Source organism: Zophobas morio, unplaced genomic scaffold (genome assembly GCF_036711695.1).
Source record: "Zophobas morio isolate AGI-343-1 ecotype UQ-CSIRO unplaced genomic scaffold, CSIRO_AGI_Zmor_V1 ptg000044l, whole genome shotgun sequence".
Classification (NCBI taxonomy): Eukaryota; Metazoa; Arthropoda; class Insecta; order Coleoptera; family Tenebrionidae; genus Zophobas; species Zophobas morio.
Genome location: NW_026972149.1, coordinates 539,962 through 565,953, shown reverse-complemented (window position 1 = coordinate 565,953; position 25,992 = coordinate 539,962). Strand labels below are relative to the sequence as shown.

The 25,992-nt window shown below is 32.6% G+C and overlaps 1 protein-coding gene across 2 annotated transcripts; it reads left to right on the top strand.

Moving 5' to 3' along the window:
• The first annotated feature begins 9,674 nt into the window (after positions 1-9,674).
• LOC135141490 (prostacyclin receptor) lies at positions 9,675-23,950 on the top strand. Of its 2 annotated transcripts, none has more exons than XM_064072624.1 (5): positions 9,675-9,799; positions 14,938-15,448; positions 19,327-19,525; positions 21,272-21,492; positions 21,543-23,950. In XM_064072624.1, exons 2-5 carry the CDS (start codon positions 15,086-15,088, stop codon positions 21,807-21,809), a joined length of 1,050 nt encoding a protein of 349 aa, XP_063928694.1. In that variant the 5' UTR covers positions 9,675-9,799; positions 14,938-15,085; the 3' UTR covers positions 21,810-23,950. The 2 variants fall into 2 exon arrangements, with proteins under 2 accessions (XP_063928694.1, XP_063928695.1); XM_064072625.1 differs by lacking the exon at positions 9,675-9,799 and adding an exon at positions 14,258-14,305.
• Positions 23,951-25,992: the final 2,042 nt, after the last annotated feature.

Below are 25,992 nucleotides of genomic sequence, written 5' to 3'. Positions count from 1 at the left end.
CGAGCGTATCATTAGTTCAGATAGGATTTATTCGGCAACATTTTGAGATGACGGCATTGATTTTTGAGGGAATAAATTTACTACGCTTACGATAACTTAAAAACTTCTACAAGATTTCAAAGCCTTCGGTTTTGGAGTTTTAAAATTAAATTGCAAAATGTTATGTACAATTTCAATTTTCTTTAGATTTGGACGTCTTAGGTAAAAATTCAACACGGATTCATAAACTACACGTATAGGACTAAATTATTTACGCAATTTAAAACCTATGCACAATTCTGAACTGAAGTCATCATATTGTTGATGAGGATGATTAGACAAAGTTTTGTTAGCGTTTTACCATCTATATGTTATTCATAATATCCACATAAAATTTGACAACAATCGGTTCTGTAGTTTCGAAAAAACTTGTCTAAAAATTGTGAAAAAATTCAGGGACGTAGATCTCGAGATGCTGATTCCAAAAATATAGTGTGTTGATGGTCACGGAGCAACATTTTCGAAAGAATCGATATGAAATGTGAATTTTTGAGAATTTCTAAAAATTTCGACATTTCAACGGTCGATTCTGGAAAAACGGTTGCACTAATCAAAGAAACTATGCCGGAATTGAGTTCTAGAGCTCGAAATCTACAAGAAAATGTATTTCGTTAAGTTTCGAAAATGTAAAAATTTTGCCGAAATTTGAAGAAGGGGGGACCATTGAAAAATTTTCACTTTTAAAAAAGTTGTCTAAAAATTGTGAAAAAATTCAAGGACGTAGATCTCGACATGCTGATTCTAAAAATATAATGTGTTGATGGTCACGGGACAACATTTTCCAAAGAATCGATATGAAATGTGAATTTTTGAGAATTTCTAAAAATTTCGATATTTCAACGGTCGATTCTGGAAAAACGGTTGCACTAATCAAAGAAACGATGCCGGAAGTGAGTTCTAGAGCTCGAAATCTACAAGAAAATGTATTTAGTGAAGTTTCGAAAATGTCAAAATTTGGCCGAAATTTGAAGAAGGGGGGACCATTGAAAAAATTTCACTTTTAAAAAAGTTGTCTAAAAATTGTGAAAAAATTCAGGGACGCAGATCTCGACATGCTGATTCTAAAAATATAATGTGTTGATGGTCACGGAGCAACATTTTCGAAAGAATCGATATGAAATGTGAATTTTTGAGAATTTCTAAAAATTTCGACATTTCAAAGGTCGATTCTGGAAAAACGGTTGCACTAATCAAAGAAACGATGCCGGAATTGAGTTCTAGAGCTCGAAATCTACAAGAAAATGTATTTCGTTAAGTTTCGAAAATGTAAAAATTTTGCCGAAATTTGAAGAAGGGGGGACCATTGAAAAATTTTCACTTTTAAATAAGTTGTCTAAAAATTGTGAAAAAATTCAGGGACGTAGATCTCGAGATGCTGATTCCAAAAATATAGTGTGTTGATGGTCACGGAGCAACATTTTCGAAAGAATCGATATGAAATATGAATTTTTGAGAATTTCAAAAAATTTCGATATTTCAACGGTCGATTCTGGAAAAACAGTTGCACTAATCAAAGAAACGATGCCGGAAGTGAGTTCTAGAGCTCGAAATCTACAAGAAAATGTGTTTAGTTAAGTTTCGAAAATGTCAAAATTTTGCCGAAATTTGAAGAAGGGGGGACCATTGAAAAAATTTCACTTTTAAAAAATTGTCTAAAAATAGTGAAAAAATTCAGGGACGTAGATCTCGACATGCTGATTCTAAAAATGTAATGTGTTGATGGTCACGGGGCACATTTTCGAAAGAATGGATATGAAATTTGAATTTTTGAGAATTTCTAAAAATTTCAATATTTCAACGGTCGATTTTGGAAAAACGGTTGCACTAATCAAAGAAACGATGCCGGAATTGAGTTCTAGAGCTCGAAATCTACAAGAAAATGTATTTTGTTAAGTTTTGAAAATGTAAAAATTTTGCCGAAATTTGAAGAAGGGGGTACCATTGAAAAAAATTCACTTTTAAAAAAGTTGTTTAAAAATTGTGAAAAAATTCAGGGACGTATATCTCGACATGCTGATTCTAAAAATATAATGTGTTGATGGTCACGGGGCAACATTTTCGATAGAATCGATATGAAATGTGAATTTTTTAGAATTTCTAAAAATTTCGATATTTCAACCGTCGATTCTGGAAAAACGGTTGCACCAATCAAAGAAACGATGCCGGAAGTGAGTTCTAGAGCTCGAAATCTACAAGAAAATGTATTTGGTTAAGTTTTGAAAATGTAAAAATTTTGCCGAAAATTGAAGAAAGGGGTACCATTGAAAAAAATTCACTTTTAAAAAAGTTGTTTAAAAATTGTGAAAAAATTCAGGGACGTATATCTCGACATGTTGATACTAAAAATATAATGTGTTGATGGCCACGGGGCAACATTTTCGATAGAATCGATATGAAATATGAATTTTTGAGAATTTCTATAAATTTCGATATTTCAACGGTCGATTCTGGAGAAACGGTTACACTAATCAAAGAAACGATGCCGGAAGTGAGTTCTAGAAGTCGAAATCTACAAGAAAATGTATTTAGTAAAGTTTCGAAAATGTAAAAATTTTGCCGAAATTTGAAGAAGGGGGGACCATTGAAAAAATTTCACTTTTAAAAAAGTTGTCTAAAAATTGTGAAAAAATTCAGGGACTTAGATCTCCACATGCTGATTCTAAAAATATAATGTGTTGATGGTCACGGGGCAACATTTTCGAAAGAATCGATATGAGATGTGAATTTTTTAGAATTTCTAAAAATTTCGATATTTCAACCGTCGATTCTGGAAAAACGGTTGCACCAATCAAAGAAACGATGCCGGAAGTGAGTTCTAGAGCTCGAAATCTACAGGAAAATGTATTTGGTTAAGTTTCGAAAATGCAAAAATTTTGCCGAAATTTGAAGAAGGGGGGACCATTGAAAAATTTTCACTTTTAAAAAAGTTGTCTAAAAATTGTGAAAAAATTCAGGGACGTAGATCTCGAGATGCTGATTCCAAAAATATAGTGTGTTGATGGTCACGGAGCAACATTTTCGAAAGAATCGATATGAAATGTGAATTTTTGAGAATTTCTAAAAATTTCGACATTTCAACGGTCGATTCTGGAAAAACGGTTGCACTAATCAAAGAAACGATGCCAGAATTGAGTTCTAGAGCTCGAAATCTACAAGAAAATGTATATCGTTAAGTTTCGAAAATGTAAAAATTTTGCCGAAATTTGAAGAAGGGGGGACCATTGAAAAAATTTCACTTTTAAAAAATTGTCTAAAAATAGTGAAAAAATTCAGGGACGTACATCTCGACATGCTGATTCTAAAAATGTAATGTGTTGATGGTCACGGGGCACATTTTCGAAAGAATGGATATGAAATTTGAATTTTTGAGAATTTCTAAAAATTTCAATATTTCAACGGTCGATTTTGGAAAAACGGTTGCACTAATCAAAGAAACGATGCCAGAATTGAGTTCTAGAGCTCGAAATCTGCAAGAAAATGTATTTTGTTAAGTTTTGAAAATCTAAAAATTTTGCCGAAATTTGAAGAAGGGGGTACCATTGAAAAATTTTCACTTTTAAAAAAGTTGTCTAAAAATTGTGAAAAAATTCAGGGACGTAGATCTCCACATGCTGATTCTAAAAATATAATGTGTTGATGGTCACGGGGCAACATTTTCGAAAGAATCGATATGAGATGTGAATTTTTTAGAATTTCTAAAAATTTCGATATTTCAACCGTCGATTCTGGAAAAACGGTTGCACCAATCAAAGAAACGATGCCGGAAGTGAGTTCTAGAGCTCGAAATCTACAGGAAAATGTATTTGGTTAAGTTTCGAAAATGCAAAAATTTTGCCGAAATTTGAAGAAGGGGGGACCATTCAAAAATTTTCACTTTTAAAAAAGTTGTCTAAAAATTGTGAAAAAATTCAAGGACGTAGACCTCGACATGCTGATTCTAAAAACATAATGTGTTGATGGCCACGGGGCAACATTTTCGAAAGAATCGATATAAAATGTGAATTTTTTAGAATTTCTAAAAATTTCGATATTTCAACCGTCGATTCTGGAAAAACGGTTGCACTAATCAAAGAAACGATGCCGGAAGTGAGTTCTAGAGCTCGAAATCTACAAGAAAATATATTTGGTTAAGTTTCGAAAATGCAAAAATTTTGCCGAAATTTGAAGAAGGGGGGACCATTGAAAAAATTTCACTTTTCAAAAAGTTGTCTAAAAATTGTGAAAAAATTCAGGGACGTAGATCTCCACATGCTGATTCTAAAAATATAATGTGTTGATGGTCACGGGGCAACATTTTCGAAAGAATCGATATGAGATGTGAATTTTTTAGAATTTCTAAAAATTTCGATATTTCAACCGTCGATTCTGGAAAAACGGTTGCACTAATCAAAGAAACGATGCCGGAAGTGAGTTCTAGAAGTCGAAATCTACAAGAAAATGTATTTAGTAAAGTTTCGAAAATGTAAAAATTTTGCCGAAATTTGAAGAAGGGGGGACCATTGAAAAAATTTCACTTTTCAAAAAGTTGTCTAAAAATTGTGAAAAAATTCAGGGACTTAGATCTCCACATGCTGATTCTAAAAATATAATGTGTTGATGGTCACGGGGCAACATTTTCGAAAGAATCGATATGAAATGTGAATTTTTTAGAATTTCTAAAAATTTCGATATTTCAACCGTCGATTCTGGAAAAACGGTTGCACCAATCAAAGAAACGATACCGGAAGTGAGTTCTAGAGCTCGAAATCTACAGGAAAATGTATTTGGTTAAGTTTCGAAAATGCAAAAATTTTGCCGAAATTTGAAGAAGGGGGGACCATTGAAAAATTTTCACTTTTAAAAAAGTTGTCTAAAAATTGTGAAAAAATTCAGGGACGTAGATCTCGAGATGCTGATTCCAAAAATATAGTGTGTTGATGGTCACGGAGCAACATTTTCGAAAGAATCGATATGAAATGTGAATTTTTGAGAATTTCTAAAAATTTCGACATTTCAACGGTCGATTCTGGAAAAACGGTTGCACTAATCAAAGAAACGATGCCAGAATTGAGTTCTAGAGCTCGAAATCTACAAGAAAATGTATTTCGTTAAGTTTCGAAAATGTAAAAATTTTGCCGAAATTTGAAGAAGGGGGGACCATTGAAAAAATTTCACTTTTAAAAAATTGTCTAAAAATAGTGAAAAAATTCAGGGACGTAGATCTCGACATGCTGATTCTAAAAATGTAATGTGTTGATGGTCACGGGGCACATTTTCGAAAGAATGGATATGAAATTTGAATTTTTGAGAATTTCTAAAAATTTCAATATTTCAACGGTCGATTTTGGAAAAACGGTTGCACTAATCAAAGAAACGATGCCGGAATTGAGTTCTAGAGCTCGAAATCTACAAGAAAATGTATTTTGTCAAGGTTTGAAAATCTAAAAATTTTGCCGAAATTTGAAGAAGGGGGTACCATTAAAAAATTTTCACTTTTAAAAAAGTTGTCTAAAAATTGTGAAAAAATTCAGGGACGTAGATCTCCACATGCTGATTCTAAAAATATAATGTGTTGATGGTCACGGGGCAACATTTTCGAAAGAATCGATATGAAATGTGAATTTTTTAGAATTTCTAAAAATTTCGATATTTCAACCGTCGATTCTGGAAAAACGGTTGCACCAATCAAAGAAACGATGCCGGAAGTGAGTTCTAGAGCTCGAAATTTACAGGAAAATGTATTTGGTTAAGTTTCGAAAATGCAAAAATTTTGCCGAAATTTGAAGAAGGGGGGACCATTGAAAAATTTTCACATTTAAAAAAGTTGTTTAAAAATAGTGAAAAAATTTAGGGACGTAGATCTCGACATGCTGATTCTAAAAATATAATGTGTTGATGGTGACAGGGCAACATTTTCGAAAGAATCGATATGAAATGTGAATTTTTGAGAATTTCTAAAAATTTCGATATTTCAACGGTCGATTCTGGAAAAACGGTTGCACTAATCAAAGAAACGATGCCGGAAGTGAGTTCTAGAGCTCGAAATATACAAGAAAATGTGTTTAGTTAAGTTTTGAAAATGTCAAAATTTTGCCGAAATTTGAAGAAGGGGGGACCATTGAAAAATTTTCACTTTTAAAAAAGTTGTCTTAAAATTGTGAAAAAATTCAGGGATGTAGATCTCGACATGCTGATTCCAAAAATATAGTGTGTTGATGGTCACGGAGCAACATTTTCGAAAGAATCGATATGAAAAATGAATTTTTGAGAATTTCTAAAAATTTCGATATTTCAACGGTCGATTTTGGAAAAACGGTTGGACTAATCAAAGAAACGATGCCGGAAGTGGGTTCTAGAGCTCGAAATCTACAAGAAAATGTATTTAGTTAAGTTTCCAAAAAGTCAAAATTTTGCCGAAATTTGAAGAAGGGGGGACCATTGAAAAATTTTCACTTTTAAAAAAGTTGTCTAAAAATAGTGAAAAAATTTAGGGACGTAGTTCTCGAGATGCTGATTCCAAAAATATAGTGTGTTGATGGTCACGGAGCAAAATTTTCGAAAGAATCGATATGAAATGTGAATTTTTGAGAATTTCTAAAAATTTCGATATTTCAACGGTCGATTCTGGAAAAACGGTTGCACTAATCAAAGAAACAATGCCGGAAGTGAGTTCTAGAGCTCGAAATCTACAAGAAAATGTGTTTAGTTAAGTTTCGATAATGTCAAAATTTTGCCGAAATTTGAAGAAGGGGGGACCATTGAAAAATTTTCACTTTTAAAAAAGTTGTCTAAAAATTTTGAAAAAATTCAGGGACGTAGATCTCGACATGCTGATTCCAAAAATATAGTGTGTTGATGGTCACGGAGCAACATTTTCGAAAGAATCGATATGAAAAATGAATTTTTCAGAATTTCTAAAAATTTCGATATTTCAACGGTCGATTTTGGAAAAACGGTTGGACTAATCAAAGAAACGATGCCGGAAGTGGGTTCTAGAGCTCGAAATCTACAAGAAAATGTATTTAGTTAAGTTTCCAAAAAGTCAAAATTTTGCCGAAATTTGAAGAAGGGGGGACCATTGAAAAATTTTCACTTTTAAAAAAGTTGTCTAAAAATTGTGAAAAAATTCAGGGACGTAGATCTCCACATGCTGATTCTAAAAATATAATGTGTTGATGGTCACGGGGCAACATTTTCGAAAGAATCGATCGAAATATGAATTTTTGAGAATTTCTAAAAATTTCGATATTTCAACGGTCGATTCTGGAAAAACGGTTGCACTAATCAAAGAAACGATGCCGGAAGTGAGTTCTAGAGCTCGTAATCTACAAGAAAATGTATTTAGTTAAGTTTCGTTAATGTAAAAATTTTGCCGAAATTTGAATAAGGGGGGACCATTGAAAAATTTTTACTTTTAAAAAAGTTGTCTAAAAACAGTGAAAAAATTCAGGGACGTAGATCTCGACATGCTGATTCTAAAAATATAATGTGTTGATGGTCACGGGGCAACATTTTCGAAAGAATCGATATGAAATGTGAATTTTTTAGAATTTCTAAAAAATTCGATATTTCAATCGTCGATTCTGGAAAAACGGTTGCACTACCGGAAGTGAGTTCTAGAGCTCGAAATCTACAAGAAAATGTATTTGGTTAAGTTTCGAAAATGCAAAAATTTTGCCGAAATTTGAAGAAGGGGGGACCATTGAAAAATTTTAATTTTTAAAAAAGTTGTCTAAAAATTGTGAAAAAATTCAGGGACGTAGATCTCGACAGGCTGATTCTAAAAATATAATGTGTTGATACTCACGGGGCAACATTTTCGAAAGAATCGATATAAAATGTGAATTTTTTAGAATTTCTAAAAATTTCGATATTTCAACCGTCGATTCTGGAGAAACGGTTGCACTAATCAAAGAAACGATGCCGGAAGTGAGTTCTAGAGCTCGAAATCTACAAGAAAATGTATTTGGTTAAGTTTCGAAAATGCAAAAATTTTGCCGAAATTTGAAGAAGGGGGGAGCATTGAAAAATTTTCACTTTTAAAAAAGTTGTTTAAAAATTGTGGAAAAAATTCAGGGACGTAGATCTCCACATGCTGATTCTAAAAATATAATGTGTTGATGGTCACGGAGCAACATTTTCGAAAGAATCGATATGAAATGTGAATTTTTGAGAATTTCTAAAAATTTCGATATTTCAACGGTCGATTCTTGAAAAACGGTTGCACTAATCAAAGAAACGATGCCGGATGTGAGTTCTAGAGCTTGAAATCTGCAAGAAAATGTGTTTAGTTAAGTTTTGAAAATGTAAAAATTTTGCCAAAATTTGAAGAAAGGGGGACCATTGAAAAATTTTCACTTTTAAAAAGTTGTCTGAAAATAGTGAAAAAATTGAGGGATCTAGATCTCGAGATGCTGATTCCAAAAATGTAGTGTGTTGATGGTCACGGAGCAACATTTTCGAAAGAATCGATATGAAATGTAAATTTTTGAGAATTTCTAAAAATTTCGATATTTCAACCGTCGATTCTGGAAAAACGGTTGCACTAATCAAAGAAACGATGCCGGAAGTGAGTTCTAGAGCTCGAAATCTACAAGAAAATGTATTTGGTTAAGTTTCGAAAATGCAAAAATTTTGCCGAAATTTGAAGAAGGGGGGACCATTGAAAAATTTTCACTTTTAAAAAAGTTGTCTAAAAATTGTGAAAAAATTCAGGAACGTAGATCTCAACATGCTGATTCTAAAAATATAATGTGTTGATGGTCACGGAGCAACATTTTCAAAAAAATCGATATGAAATGTGAATTTTTGAGAAGTTCTAAAAATTTTGATATTTCAACGGTCGATTCTGAAAAACGGTTGCACTAATCAAAGAAACGATGCCGGAAGCCAGTTCTAGAGCTCGAAATCTACAAGAAAATGTAGTTAGTTAAGTTTCGAATATGTCAAAAATTGGCCGAAATGTGAAGAAGGGGGGACCATTAAAAACATTTCTCGTATAAAAAAGTTGTCTAAAAATTGTGAAAAAAATTAGGGACGTAGATCTCGACAGCTGATTCTAAAAATATAATGTGTTGATGGTAACGGAGCGACATTTTCGAAAGAATCGGTATGAGATGTGAATTTTTGAAAATTTCTAAAAGTTTCGATAATTCAACGGTCGATTGCGGCATTGTTTGTCACTAGAAACCTTCAATTTTGTATTCTACTTCCACTTGTGACGTCAATTTTAATGCGTAAATGCGTGACCATAGTTTACACCTTGCCGTTTTAATTAAGACGTATTATACGAATTTGAGGGCGTTTTTATTTGTCACTTCTCTAATTGAAAGGATGCTCACGTAAAGTAATTTTCGGAATTTGTCCAATCGATTACTGGTCTATGCGTCGCTTAATATGTATGAAAAATACCAGTTATCAGTATGTCGCCTGTACGCTATTTGCATTTAAATCCGGTATTATATTACGATGAGATCTAATGTTCTCCTAATCACTCAAGATATTATTATTATTATTGTTTAAATCTTATAAGAAACAGGATGTCTTTATGTCTACTACGCGTGCGGGATAGTATATTGCCTGTCATGTGATGCTTTTCATCCGAAACTAGCGAAAAATAACATATATCTTATTTGTGGGTAGTGTGTCGATTCGGATTAAATACGCTTGTTGATCACGCGTTGAACTCGTAAAAAATTAAATTTCCCGCCAAATCGTGTTAAAATAAGCGTGTTGAGCAATCGTATTTGAACTTTAACTGCAATCAGTGATTTAAAATAAGGTATGTTGTCATCTTAATTCAAATTTAATTGAACTGCACGTAGACGCCAGTTCCTTCGCATTGAAGACCATTCAATGAATCAAATATTGAATATTAACGATTTTTACGAACGCTTTTGCTAATGTAAACGGAACTAATTGTCTTAAATTTAATATTTTTAGTAACTTTATTGTAATTGCCATAACGCACTAGATAAATACAATTAGACCGAGCTAGTGCTAGAAGATATGACCGATTATTAAATTTGACATTCTAGGCGGCCTTTTCAAATTTGGATTGAAGCGTTCTATATTAATAACTTGTTTGAAAACCACAATGTAGTTTAATAAATGTGTTGTAAAAATAATAACAAAAAGCATTTTTAAGATAATGGCAAGTTTAATTCGTTTTTTAATTTTTGGATGAATTGATAATTAGAAAATACTTACCTGGACTATTTGTTTTCTAATCTGAAAATTACAACAATCCTTAAATCTCTAAATATAAGGGTCAGTCCGTCATGTTATCAAGATAGTTCAGCACCAAGTAAATTAAATCGGAGTAGTCTACGTCACTTGTCAGGTGATGCGTCGTCAATGTACTGGCACACAGGAGCAAATTGAAGAATAATAAACAAAACAATATATTGGAGTTTCAGAATTTCAAACAACGCTTCGTTTTGTTATCAGTCTGATCGATGCATATCATTACTTCGTTTTTGTATTCGCAACGAAAGAAGTCTTACCTGAAGGCCGACCATTTCCGGGTCAATAGTGAGTCTTTAATTTAACACCAAAGTAACTTGTGTTGTTTTTTAGATTGCCAAAACAATAAATAATAAATTAATAAAAAATCAAACTTTTTACAATAATTATAATAACATCAAAATACCTTGTCCCATTAATGTTGGTAACTTACTGATTCTTGTATTATAAACAAGCTAACATAAATTCTCTGGTTTTTAATTTTCTCAAATGTCATCCACAGCAAGGACTGGACTGGTGTAACTCGACTGATTGTAGTAGAAGTATTTTTTCAGGATAATCCCAGTTTTGTCTGGAACAACATAACTGTCCAACGAGGATCAAAATATGTCGTAGTGAAATATGTAATTTTGATTTTTCTGTTAAACGTCAAACTGTACGAATTGTAAACACAATTTTGATAATTTCTGTCATTTGCCATCTCCATCATGCTTTCGCAAAACAATATTCTCCTTCCTTGTCCGCCACAAAAATTTGTTGTTGTCTTAGGTATTTATAAGATTTAAATTTTGAACCGTAATAAAATGCATCCCCAAAATTTATTCCATTTTTCTCAATGACACCTTTTTATTTTCGACCACATTATGAAAAACAGTCCATTTTTCCTACACTAGCGCCAGGATTATTCCGTTGGCACTTGCAGAATTTGTTTACAGTAGTTAATGAGAAATTAATTAATTTTCAATGAATTGTCACATTTCACGGTTAGTATAGTTTCCCCAGTTCCAATTCGGTTTTATGATAGTACCCTATTAAAAAAAGATTACTACTGTTGGTGATGGGACTGTCATAAATAAGAATTTCAACATTCCCTTACGATTATGCAGTATAATGGTGAAATCTTTATGTATGACAGTCCCATCAACTGCTGTAGTAATCTATTGTTAACGAAGTTAACCAAACTGGGGAACTATACTACTTTAACACAAATCGTGTTTTTTTTTAATAGGGAAGCCAATATTTTCAATTTTTTATTTTTACTTGTAACATCGCTGCGTTCAAAAACGATTCTACGACCGATATTTACCGCATTTCATTAAAAAAGTCATTTTTATTAGATATTGTGTTTTTTTTTTGTAATTTAAAGAAGTCTCAGATAAAAACTCAAAGCCGTTATATCCTGAAAACGGGTAAAGATATTGAAATTCTGTAACTGCATCTACCTAATAAAAACTGACACAGACGACAGATAACAGACAGACGGGCAGACGGATGGAAATGGAGACCTATTTTTTGTAGTCTAAGGATCATGAAACGTCCAGAAAACATTAAAGTAACCAATCGTCAGATGGACCCTATTACAATATTTTCTTAGCTTTTGTTTGGGAAGTAAAAATTATATTAAACACATTTTCGTTTGTTTAGGGAAAATATATGTGTCCTTATGGCATTTTCCCACGGCATATTTTCTTTGATTAAACTAGCTGCCATATAGAGGTGTACATTATATGGAGAATACACCGGAAGCACATACGTTAGTTATATATCTATATTGTGCCGGAAGTCTGCTAATTGATAACAAAGTGGGTACGGGAGCACCATGCTGGCACTATGACAACTGTTCATTTAAAAATGGTAATATATTAAATTCTGTTTATTGCCCTAACTGAAAACATGCGTGTAATACACAGTACAATTGTACTAAGTACAGGTACAAATTTTTAAACTATTTTGTGCTGGTTAAGTGGAATGATTTAAAATTCTTACGAGTATTAGGGAAGTTATCGGGTTGAGTAAACTCGTTCGATGAAAACACTACCAGAGTGTATTAAGCTTAGCAGTCTCATTTTTCAGCACGATAATGATCAACTAGGTAAAGTCTGAGGCACTGAAAGATGGGAGAGTTGATATTCATATTTTAGATGTTTAATTTAGATTAGTTCTAAACATGTTGTGTTAAGGGTGAAAACGCCTTTAACAAAATTGAATATATTACTTTAAACTGTGTTTTTATATGACACTGGCAGGGATTTTAACCTTCTAACCTAAATAATTCGAAACCTTCAATGAAGTAGGTAAAAATATTCCAGAAATTCAGCGGCGTCTTTATGGAAATTCTTCTATTAATTTTAAGATTTTTTGCGTGCAACAGAATGTTAATTATTACGGGTATAGAAATACAGAAACGGAGTTATTTGGAAGGTATTTAATTATGGCTGCTTCTTAAGGCGGGTATTTACCATTAAATTTATTTAATCAAACGACATATGTCAAGTATGTACAAACCCCACAAATGAAAGAGAAACAATCGAATGAGTTTTACCAAATTGAAAGCAACATCTTAAAAAAAAACTATTTATTATTAACAATTTTGCGTTCTAACCTCACTTTTTCGCTGTACGCGCGGTATTGTGCGTCTTTTGTCCGTTCGCTTTTATTTGAAGTATCTCAGTCGTGTGTACTTCGGCATACGTGACGCGTTTTTAGATTGTTTTTAATTAACGATTTAAGTTTCCCAAACATGCGCCTTATCGCATTAAAAAACTGAAAGTCATTTCCAAGCAGTAAAATTCAAACAGGACGAAATTTATCAAATAAGTATTTACTTTTTGCATGAGTTTTGTCGAGAATTAGGGTATCAGCGTTACCGAATCGAACGAAAAAATCCCCAAAAGGGTTAGTTTGAAATTCTAAGCATTCCGAAGTGACGGTATGAATATTTATAATGGCGCTAAGAATTTCCTTATTTTTTCAGTACCTTATATACATACGCATTGTCTTTGTCTTAAGAATGTTGATCTTCCTGTATTAAAGGAATCAACAATGCTTTTGTTCTGTTTTAGGACAACATTATTTATATTGACATGTGTAGGAAATGTGTCCACTTGGTTACAACGGAATTTTGCATTGAGTATTTTGTCTATGTAGTCTTGGTTTAATAACTTCGATATCCTGTTTGAAGGGCGTCACCAATTCATGACATGTACCCACCTATATATAGCATATCGTATGATAATTCACAAAAATAAGCTCATATCTAAGCAAAAAAAAAAATCATAAAGCACCTTCAGTGAAAAAAATATTTAGTCACTTTGTAGTTCTAGTGTGATAAAAAAAGTCGTTAAAATCACCTTTTACTGATATATAAATATATATTTAAAAAAAAAGTTTGCGTCGCAACGCCAATGTACTAAATGAAGCTTTCCCCTTCAAGCTAAAAAAGCTAAAAGCAATGTCGATTACGAAAATCAATATTTTCACTTGTATACCGTATTAACAACAAAATTTTATATAGTGAGATTGTGGTTAATGGTAAATGGATCCTATTTTTTTCTAATAAATATTAGATCACTATCATGCCCCATGTTCTCTGATAACAGCCTTCCGTACATATCTATCTTTTCTCGTAACTGATACTGATCGTCTGTGATATTTTGTTGATAAGACCTACACGTTTTAAATTTCTAATTTTCAGTATTATCTAGTCACCAATTGTGTCTCAGTTTTTTTTTATCCATCGATGGTACTTCAAAAACATACTGCATTAAATTTCAAAAACTCATTTTGAAGTCAGTTTCTGCAAACAAAAGCAAGCAATTATTATTTTTTTTTTTAGATAGAAAAAGGTAAACTTTGAATTCGGTCCTTCCACCGTATTCAAAGTTTACTTTTTTGTTTAGAATTAATGTGTCTATAATTTGTGTTCTTTGAAGGTGCAAAATTTACATAATAAAGGCATTTTGTGCCAAAAGAAAAAATACGGATGTAATAATTTTTTAATGCAGTCTGTACATGTGGTACAATTCACAGATATGGGGTTCAGGTATGTGACACTTTTAATGACTAATTGTTGATCTCTTGGAAGCACAACGACCAAGTTAATTAATATTCCGCCGTAATAGAATTCATAAAGGAAACTAAAAGTAATAATAACGTACCATGTAGAGAATGGTTAACATCATAGCTCGGTGTAACATGGTAATTTTTTTGTTAAGGTGCCGAAGATACGAATCAGCGATAATTGATTAAAAATATCTATTTGTTTTTGTGACAGTCTTGGAGATGCATATGTTGTGCTTCTTGTGAGATTTTCAAACCATCCGAGAAAGCGACACCTCTGTCATGTAGGAAAAACAAAATAGCGCTCAAAGACGCGATGTTTTAGATAATTTGCAAAACATCTCGTTTATATTCTGCTAGTAGTTGAAGTGAGTAAGCAGTGGTGAAGAATTCATCGGAATTAAATGTCGCCTTAATTATTATGGCGTTTTCTCATCGAGCGTGATTTAAGGCACCATAGTAATGAGTGATGGATTTCGGAATAGGTTTTTAAATGTGCGTTACCCAAAAAGTCGCGTCGTTATCCAGTGACGAATGCTAAAAACGCGCATCTATATTCATCAGCCGGCCGGATATGTTGGTTGTTTAATTATTGTTTATTGTTAATTGTTATAGCGAAATTCAGTGGTCAGTTTCCTCGCGCCCACCACCCTCTGAAGACGCTCAGTAAGAGGTCAGCAGTGTTTACAAACAATCGTCACAATGCACAAAGGTCGATAAGTTTGGATTTATAAGTAAATAGTGATAATAGAGGATTCGAGTCATGGATAATAATACTTGTGAAGGCATGGTGGAAGTTGGTGTTCTTCGCTACACGATCATCACGCTGGTCTTCTTCATCGGGGTCGCTGGCAACATCGCTGCCCTCTGGATCCTCTACAGATCAGCGCGAACCAGGAACAAGAAGCACGTCCTGATGCTGCGATGTCTCGCCGTCAACGATCTGGTGGCCGAAGTGGGCATGTTCACCGTCATAACCCTCCAAAAGTACGAACTGGTCCCTATTTACTGGAGGTGTGTGGGTTTTGTGCTCCTCCGCGCCTTCGGACTGGGATCGGGATGTGTGGCCTTTGTCATGGCTTTAGAGAGATGGGTGGCCCTCACAAGGCCTTTCTACTATCAACAGGTACGCCCTATTTTTACCTGGGTCAAATTCTTGCCGTTTTGTAGACACACACGAGGGACAAAACGATAAGCAATGAACGCACCCAGCGGCCGCTCGCGTAAAAGTGTCCAGGCCGATGTAAGTTTTTGATTAATGTCTGTATGAAAATTCCACCGTTTGAATTATTTCCTAATCGTCAGGTTGTTTAATCTTTAAACAGCATGGGATACAGCCAGGTATGACAACCCTCCAATTGAAGAACAATTATAATAGTGACCGGTGTAATTTATTGACTAATGTTTGAAAAGGTATCTGTGCGAAAATTTGTTTTATTTCCTTGATCGCCAGGGTGTATAAATTTCCAATATTGTTATTAATGCTCCACTAATTCAGGCATGATTCTAACAACGAAATGATTACACAAATAACTGTTTAAAACATTTGTCGAGAAGTTACATGGGCCAGTTTTGATTTGACTCACAGTTCGCGCCAAATACGGTTCTCATTTGGTCTTAATAGGGGCCATTGTGCGTTATTTTACTCAGATTTGCAATTTTGTTTGTCCTCCAGGTTCTTTATTTGGTGTCAATTTACATAATGGCGTAATTATGCAGCACACATTACACATTCATTTCAAGTAACATAAAATATGCATTTTTCACTCTTGAAAACTAAATACTTCACAACAAACAGATTAATCATAATCGTTTAAATAATGACATTTAAATAGGACCAATAATTACTAAAGACTACCATTCGATGTGTTGATGGCATACAGTGGCGTAACGAGTAACCGATCACTATATGCTGTTAATACACGATAATGTTGTCATGTACAAAAATTTTCACGTAAGCTTCGCTTAAACAAGATGTTGAAAGATGAAAATACTCAATTTGTTTCTGTATATGACATTTTTCGACGAATGTAGACGTTTAAGTTTAGCTGTTTTTAAATTCTAACCAAAATTTTGCTAATCATCCCTACCAACAATTTGATGACGTCATTTCAAAGAATTCAATGTTTATTTGATTAACCGTCAAAATTTTTGCAAAAACATAATGTACGGTATAATAACAGTTTACCATTAGAGTAACGCATTCCGGTTGTGATCTAGTGGGTACGAGTTTGCCTTTCATTTTTTCTTTTTTCTTCTTCTCTTTTTCTCTCGCATTGTTTGTTATGACGTCATACCAATTTTTTTATTGATGATTTTTATTTAAAAATGTAAAACCTTCTCGGGGGCGCCAAATGTCTTTTTTTAAGAATATGAAACCTTCTTGGGGTCCCAACTGTCATTTCCAAAAATGTAAAACCATCTCGGGGGCTCCAAATGTATTTTTTTTAATGTGAAACCGTCTGAGGGGTCCCAATTGTCTTTTTTAAAAATATAAAACCTTCTCGGACGTTCCAACTGTCTTTTTTAAAAATGTAAAACCTTCTCGGGGGTCGCAACTGTCTTTTTTTAAGAATGTGGAACCTTCTCGGGGGCTTCGAGTGTCTTTTATATTAAATCTTCTCGAGGCTCCCAACTGTCTTTTTTTAAGAAGGTGAAACCTTTTTTTCTAGTACACTGTGACTAGTACCTTCTATACTGTTTTTATTATTGATGTTATCATGAAAAAGTAAAATTCCGCAAAATTTTTTTATAATTTTTCAAAGAAGTGGTATTTGTTAGCCTGTACTTCAGAAGCAAGGGAAGTTCTGTCGAAATAACTTTCGACTAATTTTTTCAGCATATTGTTAAATTTTCTACAAAATTTGCGGTCTTTAATTTTTTAGAAATTCCCAGTACCTACGTGGGAACTAAAGTTCTTATATATTACATTACTCTAAATAAAAGTAATATTTCAAAAGTTGTTAACGCCAAATGTAGATCTAGATTTACATTTACAAACGGTTTTTCCAATACTTTGCACTTGTTAGAATAACGCGACGTTTTGCTTTGGAATAGATTTTTACATTTTAAAGTTGCTTGCTGGTCCCTATTCCTTCGTTATCGACAAAACTTATCCGTTCTACAATGGGAGATTAAATAACATGCAAAGATGGCATCAAAAACTTTGTAACATAAAAGCTCTCGTGTAGGAATTGAATTGATTTTTTAATGCAACCTCATTCCGTTGTGTAACGTATTAAAATACATTACATGTAGCTTATACGTCCTACTGCACAGAATGATGATTTTTTCCTCCAAAAAAATCTTATAAAAAAATCGAGATCACAATAACACAAACCTGCAAAATTAATTATGAATTTCATTAAAAGCCTACTACCGTATTTTTTTCAAGACTATAGCATATATATGAAATTTTTGGTTTTAATTTTTTTAACTGTACGTTTTTTAACTATTTTTATGGTAATTATCGTCCGAAAATGTATTGGATCCATCTATTTATTTTAACACAAGTTTTTCATCGCAAGCCTGTGTAATTAATAGTGTTTTGAAATTTTGCCAGTCGTTTCAAAATTATACAAAAAGAGAACTGGAATTTGTCATTTCAATCCGTTAAAATATTTTTATCGTAAGGTACTATATAATATAGTCATTTATATTTATGGATTCGAACCTTAGTCATTGGCAATTATTTTGAAAATGTATATACTCCTAACTCGGTTTGACAGTAGGGCTAAACAAAATTTTATTTACAATGGGTTTTTTTATAATATTTGCATCTGTATTTTAGAATGCTAACAGCACATAAGTTGGGAGAAAACACTATGTTTTTTTATCCAAACCAATTTTTTAAATTATCGTGGTACAGGGATCGCCGAGTTAACCTTGCTACGCCACTGTCTGCGATGCGATAAGCTAAATCAAATTAACGCTACCTCTCGAGTTTTTCGTTGGATGCCATTGAACTATTTAAAATCGATTGAATGTAAGTAGATAGTTGTACAATTTGTGGAAACAACAATTAGAGTTGATTGGTTTTTAAACGATTTGATAACAGTGAGTGTATAGTCAAACAGTTTTTGTGCAAAGCCGTCAAATAACTGAAATTCCAGAATTTAATAGTCTATTTACCGAAATATTGCTCTAGAGCGATATCGACGGTAAACAATGTATTTTATTACAGGTGCAAGAGTGTCACAATAAAGCTACAAAAATAAATTAATTATAGAGGCCTCAAAAGTGTACCAAGTAAATAAACTAATTTATTGGAAATAATTGGTAGTAGAGGAGCGTAAATTAGTGTAAATAAAAGCACAGCGTGGGTTCCTTTTTGGTGCAGTAATAAAATGTAATTATGTTGCACCACAAGCTATTGTATGACATTTAATTCTTTTCTTTGTTTCCTGTTGTTGGTGTTTTTGCTAAGAATAGTGCAGTGTTTGCACATTCTTTTAGAGAAACTCGAGATCGTTTTATTTTAATCTTTAACCAATAATTGCGGTTTCTCTTGGAGGTTTCGTTTGTCAGTAATGCACGCCTACAAGTGTACCGGAAGTTTATTTCAGCACTATTTAGACGTCAGATGAATCAAAAAATTAATTTTAAACCACCAAAACAAGCTTTAACTTTTTTTAAATATGTCGCACAACTTGTGCAAACACAATAGAATAGAATGCATAACTCGACCCCATGACTTCCCCGATGCGCATTAAAACTTTTGTTGTAGCCATATGGTACGTAATTCTTTATTTTTATGAAAAAAAATTACAAGAATTTTTTTCTATCAAACGAAATTGACATATTAATATTTGATAAAATATAGTACATGTGGGAGACGTGTTGTCATTGATTGACGTTTGCTGTTAAAAGCAAGTTCTAAAGAAACAGTTTCGGTGAAGCGCGTCTAACTAAATTGTATTTCTGCAATGCAGACAGCGAACGAGGGTGACATAAATCCTTCGACTCCTTGTTTGTGTTTACGTTAATGTATTTTTTTTATTTTAGCTAGTCACCTACAGAATGATAAAAATATTTATTTTCTCCCTGTGGTGTGGAGGAGCCTTATTGACTTATCTCCCTCTGTTTGGTTTCGGATTGTACTACAAAGGAGAACCCGACGACCATCACGATGGAAAATGTTGTAGATATAGGGATGCCACAGAACTTAGCGACAAGATTTATGCTTACATATTTTTTATTTTCGGTAAGTTTTATTAATTAATTTTGGCTTTTTTAATTAAGTAAGGTTAAGAAGAATGTGTTGTCTTATCGAGTTATCATCTTCGGGTTATTCAATAAAATGCCGACAGAGAAGTTCTCACGTTGCCATACTTTCTTTGGTAAATGTTAAAATTTTCTCTTGGCTCAAAGCCGGCTTTGATGTTTCATTTCTGAAGCGTACATAAGGAGAATCAAAATAAAAAGATTATGTATTACCGCAAATTGACAAGTAAATATGTTATATGTATTTACGATATAATATTCGAATTTCTCGTATATTTTACATTGAACATTGTAATTACTATGTAATGAGAAATGACATTGTATGTAATACGTGCATGGGACTCAGAGCAGCCCGTGGGAACGCATCCACCTGGTACATAAAAGTCTTGGTTAGAAATCAGGGTAATTTTTCTTTAAATAAAAATACACAAATGTCGACGAAGTATGGCTTCTATGAAGTAAGAAAATCATGTAAGTGTCAACTAAGTTTCTTACTTTGTGGAGTGTTTTACTTTACATATCAGGTACACGTTAAATGTGTCCTATCAGGTTTATTTACACTTTCGTGTGTTATAAAAAGTTAAAAATAATCAGTAACAATTGTTGTAGTAACAACGCTGTCTGTCAGTGTTGTATATTCTTAATCTTAAACAAGCACGACTTTGATATTGAAAACTGGAATTGTAAAAAGTCCTTCGTTTAGCAAATTTAAGTAAATTAGGAGAGATTTCCTGTAACTTTTAAAAATCTTATCAAAGTAGAATCGCACAAGAAAGTCAAAAATTTCAGCAGATTTCAATTTTTAAATTCAAAACATAGTACCGGTACTGGGTTCAAATGGAAGATAAAATGTTGGTTTAAACTCTGTGTGAACTATTAATCATTATGTAATTAATTCATTGTTAGATAGTATTACATAAGGTCATTTCACCTAGTAACAACTTCTCACTAAATAACAAGTAAAGGTTTTGATAGTAATTGTGTTAGTAGACATTTGGATTTCTGCTTTATTTTTTTGTAACTTTCAATCTACTTTAAAAGTTTCGCATTATTTGTTTTATCTCAGTGGTGATAATAATGTATTTTTTACTTCCCGAGTCTAAGCGAAGAAAGTCATAATAGGGTCCATCGGGCAACGGGCTACTGTCATGTTTTCTCGACGTTTCATGACCCTAAGTGTACGTCTGTCTGTCGTCTGTGTCGATTTTTATTAGACAGATAATATCCAAAACTAACAGACCGATTGTCGTAAACTTTTATCTGTATTTTAGGTATATGGTGTAGATGGTAACATGTTAACTAAAATTTGTCTAATCATCTCCACCGATAATTTGATGACATTATCTCAATATTTTGCTTAGTACACACTTTATAAAATAATGAAATCTTGCACCTGTGGTTTATGAATTTACCTTTACAACAGAAACATTGTTTCATATATGATTATAAGCACTTAATACTGTGCTGAAACTCAATTTTAATGCAAACTGAATACTAACGTACATTTTTTAAATATAAAGTTCTTATACAAATATGAAAGCACTTGTGTTACTCTAAGAGAATATATTCAATATATTATTTATAATTAGATCTTTTTCACATAGCTGAAGGTGTTTGTACACAATATTTGAAATAGTCCATCCCGGATTAAGACAAAATTTTTAACTAAAAGACGTAAAAGTTTGTAGTGGTCTATACAGTTAAAAAAACTTTTTATTTTTTTCAGGTACTGCTTTGTGCTTTTGTATAGCGTTTTGCAACCTTACCGTGATTTGGGAACTGTCAAAAATCCGTTCAAATGACCGTGTGTTAGTTCGAAGAGTGAGTCGATCTACAATGAACAGTCGAATAGCAGCAGCCAAGTGTCAAACCCCGGAAGAAATAGCCTTTGCCAAGTTGATGGCAGTAATTTGCATCATATTCGTGGTGTGTTGGGCTCCCCAAATGGTATATATTCTGTCTGACGTTTCTGCCTAAGATTAATAGAGACGTTTTAGATTTCAATTCCGTTGGCCCAGTTTTGGAAAAACTCGACTTTTGACAAAGTGTTCGCAAAAATGGCAAACTTCCTCATGTGTACTTACTTTACGTTGGATCCCTACGTCTACGTATTACAACGTTACATAGAAAAAAAGAAAATCGTGTTACGGTGTTGTTGCCCGCGTCGCTATAAGGGTAGTATCCCCACTTCTTCAGTAACAGCAGGAACGCCCACTTCCGTTCTTTTGCATCCTCCTTCCTTTACTAGTCTCTCCGTTATGTAAATTTTAACCTTTTTACAAGTATTTATTGGTTTCTTTAAGAAATTTCTTAATTATGCAACTTATCGCGATTGCTTAGTGTACGAGTCTTTGTTTGGAAAATTACTTGACCCAAATCTCGCTTGATGAATGATTTAGATAACAAAAACATTGCATGTTGATTCAAAATTTATCTACCAGTAGGGCAGATGTTATTAAGAATGTGCTTTACAAAGCAAGCATTACTAATTTCGACGAACTCCATCAAGTACCCACGAGCTTGCGACACACACTCACCCCATTTTACTATCAAAATTCATAAACAACCAAGTCGCACTCACAAATATCGGACGACATGCCCTAGTTTAGTTCAGTCTAGGGATTACATGGATATCGCTAAAAGCTGATAAGAAAATTACCAGCCCTTAGTTTTTATCAAAAGGGATGCTTCTAGTGATAATTAATTCACCGTAAAATGTATATAACGATCTGATGTTGTTTCCAACTTAAAGACGCTTCTTAGTTTCAGTTTTTGTTCTGTAATTCGATTGCAGTCAAGGCGTTTTGTGATAGTTATGCACGTTCGTATTTATTTTTGTCATTAATTACGTTACTTTACAGGACGGGATGGAAACACTGTCGCATCCGTTTTAATATTCAAAAACAAAAGAAACGGCTGCGTGAAACTCTTGAACTATAAATAATATGATTACTACATATTTTTGTCTATAAAGGGTGTGAATTTATTTAAATAAGAAGAAACAGCGTCGCCTGAAGCTCCATGTAGAAAACTAATTGTTGTTGTTTACTGATTTTAAAACAATCAGTATTAAGCGGAGCTTATGTATTACAACGAGTTATTTTAACGAATAAAATAATTTGCAGTATTGTCTCATATTTTGTACAAATATTTGATCAATATACATAATATTACTAAATAAATAAATCTAAACACAGCTTCTTTCAGGATTATTAACTATATTTGAGAAATTAATCTATAATATACCAATTAGTTTTCCACATTGTGGCTACAAGTTTCCTTTAGAAGAACATTCTGTATATTGATAGTACAATAGTCCAAATTGATAGCTTTGTACAGTTATTAATTTTTGGGACAACTTCTGTGTTAATTTTTTTCTAGAATACATTCCAGTATGTGTCTTTAACAAAAAATAGAGAATATGTTTGTTTATCTAGTCATCGCCTACAAAATGGAAAGTAGGGCTACGAAGGCATAACAGAATATTTACAAAAAAGACACTTCCTGTGGTGTTAGAATTATGTAGAATTACTGGATCATTCTATATATTAACAATAAACTGAGTAAGTATATGATTTAATTTAAGCCGGAGAGCGCTTAAGAACGGATAGAAATGTATTCATTTTTATAGTGATTTGTAGTTTATATATTCTTTACACCTTTTGGATTATAATTTTCTACACCTTAGCTTAAAGGAGAAGTTTAGAATTTACATATGTATGTACTACCGATTTTTTTACTGGTACAGTATTCACGCTTCATGTATTAATTTATGATTAAGTTTTCAGCTAACTTTATGTGAAAAACATTTTTGTAAATTTTGTGTGGCAAAGAGCTAACATTGAAAATTTTTCTATAGTAGGTCACTGAGGTGTAAAATTCGTACAAATATTGTCACCAAAATAAACACAGCGTTATTTTGTTTCATGAACATACACACTTTCACTAACCCAAGATTGTTGTATATGAGTAATTTATTCTTAATTTGTCTTATTTCATCTTCGTTTACTAACAAAATATAACATAACTATGGATTATTTGCATAATAAATCACAGCAATATTATATTTTATAGTTAGTTTGTGGTGCAACTTGTAATGAATGGTAGATAGTAGCTTATCTCAGGCTATGTTTGTAGTTATATTTAAAATTTCCAGGATTAGGATTCATTTATAAATTTTGCAATCATTTCTGTTGTGTCGTTAAAACTGTAGATATACGGAAAATCATAAAAAAAAATGTACTGAGTAAGGTATTGCTTGTTCGATTTGGTTCACCGTGTAAACAAAGAGATTGTTTTTGAGTTCAAGAACAGTATGGTAATTTTGTTATATTGAAATAACAGACTGATATTATTTTGTGATATAACTGTATAGAAAAAGGACTGTTATAAAGAATTAACAGTAGTTTATGTAGTTTTATTCCAATTCTATCACATCTGACATGTTTTGAATTAACATGTTGTAACCGAAAAGTCGATCGTTTTGGATTTTTACCTCAGAATTTGTTACTTGTTCAAACAAACGTTGAGTGTAGCGGAGACCTTCGTCTGTCGTTAGATTTGATTAGTTGTAGATGTTTGGCATTTGAACAGCGAGTTTCATGGTTCTGAAAGGTTTCTCTGCATTTTCTTGGTTTATTTTATATTCAGTTATCCGTCTTTCCTAGAATCGTTTGTTTTTAATAACTATATAACTACATCCAACAACACTAAATTTTGGCTTCAGTGTTTGCGTAAAATACACTTATTATTTTGACACAAAGATGAACAACATCTGTTAAACTTATTAAATGTTCCTAGACACTTGAACACTTTAAGCTGTTTAGAAACTTACTTTTGTTTTAATTTAACAGTTTAATTAGTGTTATGTACGTTTTACAATATTTGCCACTTCAGGCTGCCGTAATGCTATTTAAGTAGAAAATTACAACACTATTATATTTATTGCATCTAATGTCTTTTATACGTTTGTTTGTTAAGCTTTTATACACGCAAGCTTGTATGAACGTAATATTGTTCTTTTCTCTTATATTTTGCTTTCTCATGTTGTTTATAATTTGTTTATATGCTTGTATTACTTAATTATGGTACCTTGATGGATACATACATACAACGTGTTATTGAAAGGTACGTACAAAATAAAATCGGGAATTGGTCTCGAAGTATGAAAGCTAAAAGTTAAAAAAAGTTCAGGTAAAAGTGTTCTCCTTTTAGAAATAAAAATTATTAAATTTATGTCCAAATTCATTGTACGCCTCTGATAAAAAGATCATCTTTCGTTTCTATAGCAACGTTTAGTCTTGACAAAAGTTTTATTGTTACAGTTGCTAGGGTTTGCTAAAATAAATTAATTTTACCTATTTATCCTTCAGTGGCGTCTAAAAAGGTTGGATAAGGGTTAATTTTCCCCTTATAATTTTGATAACACAAAATAAGTTTTTCAGACTTCTTAGACTTCGCGAAGATCTGTCCATTTTGTTGTACGTACCTTTCAATAACACTCTGTATATCCCCGGGTCAAATATATATTGTTATTATAAATGTTTTTGTTTATTTTTAGAGAATGTATGATTAATTAATGCTTAATGCGAAAGTGGGACCAAGAAATATTTTTCAAATCACTTTTAATTAAACTTAGAAACTCCAAATAGATCGATATGAAACTTTGTACACACTTTAAGGTGGTCTTCATGTGGGGAATCGCAAGTAAGAATTTATCTGTTCGTTTCTTCTAAAAACCTGATGATGTTAGAAAATCTTGCTAAGTGAACGCGTCTTGAAATTTTCGTCTGACATGCTCCTACATTTGTTGTTTAATAATGTATTTATGTTTTTCACAGAATTATGAAAAATAATGAATGCATAAATTGATTTCTGCATGTTTTCATTTTTGTCAGAAATAGTCCATTTAATTTTTGCTTCCCCTGCGTAAGCTAAGGAAGTATTGTAATAGAGTCATCGGGCGACTGGCGACTTTCATGTTTTCGCGTCTACTTCGAGGGCTAGGGAAGTTTTGTCGAAACAACCCTCGACCATTATTTATAGAGTTTATAGGACGCACAGAAATAACTGTATTTTGACAGTTTTTATTAAATTTTTAATAATTTTCAAAGACATTTCGAGTAAAATTTGCCTACTTTGTATATGTAGGCGTCGTCAAAGTACGTAAACTTTGAAATTGTTAGCTTTAAAAATTTTATACGGGTTAGTTATTCTTACAACACGGAGAACCTCTTCTTAGGGAACATAACTTGAAGCAAAGATGTTTGAAATATTTTTTTTTGTGTAATGTGTAATTTTGTAATGCGGTTGTATATAGACGAGGCTATTATAAAGAATTAAGAGTAGTGTGTGCGGTTTATTACCGTTCCGTCATGTTGACTCTTACATGTTTAATAGGAATCGTGTAGTAGAGGCAGGCGTTATGAAATAACGTGGCAAACAGAA